At 42.6% G+C, this 4,168-nt stretch overlaps 2 protein-coding genes across 2 annotated transcripts; both read left to right on the top strand.

Moving 5' to 3' along the window:
• The first annotated feature begins 1,065 nt into the window (after positions 1-1,065).
• On the top strand, positions 1,066-2,172 carry LOC136840386 (axoneme-associated protein mst101(2)-like). Its single transcript, XM_067107068.1, has one exon. It carries the CDS (start codon positions 1,066-1,068, stop codon positions 2,170-2,172), a length of 1,107 nt encoding a protein of 368 aa, XP_066963169.1.
• A 941-nt stretch (positions 2,173-3,113) lies between these two features.
• LOC136840387 (axoneme-associated protein mst101(2)-like) lies at positions 3,114-3,713 on the top strand. Its single transcript, XM_067107069.1, has one exon. The coding sequence runs from the start codon at positions 3,114-3,116 to the stop codon at positions 3,711-3,713; it is 600 nt and encodes a 199-aa protein (XP_066963170.1).
• The last annotated feature ends 455 nt before the right edge of the window (positions 3,714-4,168 follow it).

Consider the following 4,168-nt stretch of genomic DNA (forward strand, 5'->3'; position numbering starts at 1 on the left):
AAAGACCGGCCAGAAGTGATCGAAAGGTCTCGTTAGAAAGGATCGATGCAGGCTAACTAGAATGGCCAGGAAAAGGCTCGATGCAAAGGATCAATACAGGCTAACTAGAATGGCTAGGAAAATGTTCGCACCAAAGGATCGATACAGGATCATTAGAATGGCTAGGAAAAGGCTTGATACAATGACCGATACAGGCTCATTAGAATAGCTAGGAAAATGCTCGATACAAAGGATCGACAGAGGCTAACTAGAATGGCTAGGAAAAGGCTCGCTTCAACGGATCGATGCAGGCTAACTAGAATGGCCAGGAAAAGGCTCGATGCAAAGGATCGATACAGGCTAACTAGAATGGCTAGGAAAATGTTCGCACCAAAGGATCGATAGGCTCATTAGAATGGCTAGGAAAAGGCTCGATACAAAGGATCGATACAGGCTAACTAGAAGGGCCAGGAAAATGCTCGCACCAAAGGATCGATACAGGCTCATTAGAATGGCTAGGAAAAGGCTTGATACTATGATCGATACAGGCTCATTAGAATGGCTAAGAAAATGCTCGATACAAAGGATCGATAGAGGCTAACTAGAACGGCTAGGAAAAGGCTCGCTTCAAAGGATCGATGCAGGCTAACTAGAATGGCCAAGAAAAGGCTCGATACAAAGGATTGATACAGGCTAACTAGAATGGCTAGGAAAATGTTCGCACCAAAGGATCGATACAGGATCATTAAAATGACCAGGAAAAGGCTCGATACAAAGGATCGATAAAGGCTCAGTAGAATGGCCAGGAAAAGGTTCGATACAAAGGATCGATACAGGCTAACTAGAATGGCTAGGAAAAGGCTCGATGCAAAGGATCAATGCAGGCTCATTAGAATGGCTAGGAAAATGTTCGCACCAAAGGAACGATACAGGCTCACTAGAATAGTTAGGAAATGGCTCGATATAAAGGATCAATACAGACTCACAAGAATAGCTAGGAAAAGGCTCGATAAAAAGGATCGATACAGGCTCATTAGAATGGCTAGGAAAATGCTCGATACAAAGGATCGATAAAGGCTCAGTAGAATGGCCAGGAAAAGGCTCGATACAAAGGATCGATACAGGCTAACTAGAATGGCTAGGAAAAGGCTCGATGCAAAGGATCAATGCAGGCTCATTAGAATGGTTAGGAAAATGTTCGCACCAAAGGAACGATACAGGCTCACTAGAATAGTTAGGAAATGGCTCGATATAAAGGATCGATACAGGCTAACTAGGATGGCTAGGAAAAGGCTCGATATAAAGGATCAATACAGACTCACAAGAATAGCTAGGAAAAGGCTCGATACAAAGGATCGATACAGGCTCAGTAAAATGGCTAGGAAAAGGCTCTATAAAGAGGATCGATATAGGCTCAGTAGAATGGCTAGGAAAAGGCTCGATACAAAGGATCGATACAGGCTCAGTAGAATGGCTAGGAAAAGGCTCGATACAAAGGATCGATACAGGTTAAGTAGAATGGCTAGGAAAAGGTTTGATATAAAGGATCAATACAGGTTAACTAGAATGGCCAGGAAAAGGCTTGATACAAAGGATCAATCCAGGCTCACAAGAATGGCTAGGAAAAGGCTCGATACAAAGGATCGATACAGGTTAAGTAGAATGGCTAGGAAAAGGCTTGATATAAAGGATCAATACAGGCTAACTAGAATGGCCAGGAATAGGCTTGATACAAAGGATCGATACAGGCTCACAAGAATGGCTAGGAAAAGGCTCGATACAAAGGATCAATACAGGTTAAGTAGAATAGCTAAGAAAAGGCTTGATATAAAGGATCAATACAGGCTCACAAGAATGGCCAGGAAAAGGCTTGATACAAAGGATCGATACAGGCTCACAAGAATGGCTAGGAAAAGGCTCGATACAAAGGATCGATACAGGCTCAGTAGAATGGCTAGGAAAAGGCTTGATATAAAGGATCAATACAGGCTAATTAGAATGGCCAGGAAAATCTTGATACAAAGGATCCATACAGGCTCACAAGAATGGCTAGGAAAGGGCTCGATACAAGGGATCGATACAGGCTCAGTAGAATGGCTAGGAAAAGGCTCGATACAAAGGATCGATACAGGCTCAGTAGAATGGCTAGGAAAAGGCTCGATACAAAGGATCGATACAGGCTCAGTAGAATAGCTAGGAAAAGGCTCGATACAAATGATCGATACAGGCTCAGTAAAATGGCTAGGAAAAGGCTCGATAAAAAGGATCGATACAGGCTCAGTAAAATGGCTAGGAAAAGGCTCGATACAAATGATCGATTCAGGCTCAGTAGAATGGCTAGGAAAAGGCTCGATACAAAGGATCGATACAGGTTAAGTAGAATGGCTAGGAAAAGGCTTGATATAAAGGATCAATACAGGCTAACTAGAATGGCCAGGTAAAGGCTTGATACAAAGGATCGATACAGGATCAAAAGAATGGCTAGGAAAAGGGTCGATACAAAGGATCGATAGAGGTTAAGTAGAATGGCTAGGAAAAGGCTCGATACAAAGGATCGATACAGGTTAAGTAGAATGGCTAGGAAAAGGCTTGATATAAAGGATCAATACAGGCTAACTAGAATGGCCAGGAAAAGGCTTGATACAAAGGATCAATCCAGGCTCACAAGAATGGCTAGGAAAAGGCTCGATACAAAGGATCAATACAGGTTAAGTAGAATAGCTAAGAAAAGGCTTGATATAAAGGATCAATACAGGCTCACAAGAATGGCTAGGAAAAGGCTTGATACAAAGGATCGATACAGGCTCACAAGAATGGCTAGGAAAAGGCTCGATACAAAGGATCAATACAGGTTAAGTAGAATAGCTAAGAAAAGGCTTGATATAAAGGATCAATACAGGCTCACAAGAATGGCTAGGAAAAGGCTTGATACAAAGGATCGATACAGGCTCACAAGAATGGCTAGGAAAAGGCTCGATACAAAGGATCGATACAGGCTCATTAGAATGGCTAGGAAAAGGCTTGATACTATGATCGATACAGGCTAATTAGAATGGCCAGGAAAATCTTGATACAAAGGATCCATACAGGCTCACAAGAATGGCTAGGAAAGGGCTCGATACAGGCTCAGTAGAATGGCTAGGAAAAGGCTCGATACAAAGGATCGATACAGGCTCAGTAGAATGGCTAGGAAAAGGCTCGATACAAAGGATCGATACAGGCTCAGTAGAATAGCTAGGAAAAGGCTCGATACAAATGATCGATACAGGCTCAGTAAAATGGCTAGGAAAAGGCTCGATAAAAAGGATCGATACAGGCTCAGTAAAATGGCTAGGAAAAGGCTCGATACAAATGATCGATACAGGCTCAGTAGAATGGCTAGGAAAAGGGTCGATACAAAGGATCGATACAGGTTAAGTAGAATGGCTAGGAAAAGGCTTGATATAAAGGATCAATACAGGCTAACTAGAATGGCCAGGAATAGGCTTGATACAAAGGATCGATACAAGCTCACAAGAATGGCTAGGAAAAGGCTCGATACAAAGGATCAATACAGGTTAAGTAGAATGGCTAAGAAAAGGCTTGATATAAAGGATCAATACAGGCTCACAAGAATGGCCAGGAAAAGGCTTGATACAAAGGATCGAACAGGCTCACAAGAATGGCTAGGAAAAGGCTCGATACAAAGGATCGATACAGGCTCAGTAGAATGGCTAGGAAAAGGCTTGATATAAAGGATCAATACAGGCTAACTAGAATGGCCAGGAAAATCTTGACAAAAAGGATCCATACAGGCTCACAAGAATGGCTAGGAAAGGGCTCGATACAAGGGATCGATACAGGCTCAGTAGAATGGCTAGGAAAAGGCTCGATACAAAGGATCGATACAGGTTAAGTAGAATATAGGAAAAGGCTTGATATAAAGGATCAATAAGGCTAACTAGAATGGCCAGGAAAAGGCTCGATACAAAGGATCAGTCCAGGCTCACAAGAATGGCTAGGCTCGATACAAAGGATCGATATAGGCTAACTAGAATGGCCAGGAAAAGGCTCGATACAAAGGATCAGTCCAGGCTCACAAGAATGGCTAGGAAAAGGCTCGATACAAAGGATCGATACAGGCTAACTAGAATGGCCAGGAAAAGGCTCGATACAAAGGATCGATAGAGGCTAACTAGAATGGCTAGGA

Source organism: Macrobrachium rosenbergii, chromosome 7, assembly GCF_040412425.1.
Source record: "Macrobrachium rosenbergii isolate ZJJX-2024 chromosome 7, ASM4041242v1, whole genome shotgun sequence".
Classification (NCBI taxonomy): domain Eukaryota; kingdom Metazoa; phylum Arthropoda; class Malacostraca; order Decapoda; family Palaemonidae; genus Macrobrachium; species Macrobrachium rosenbergii.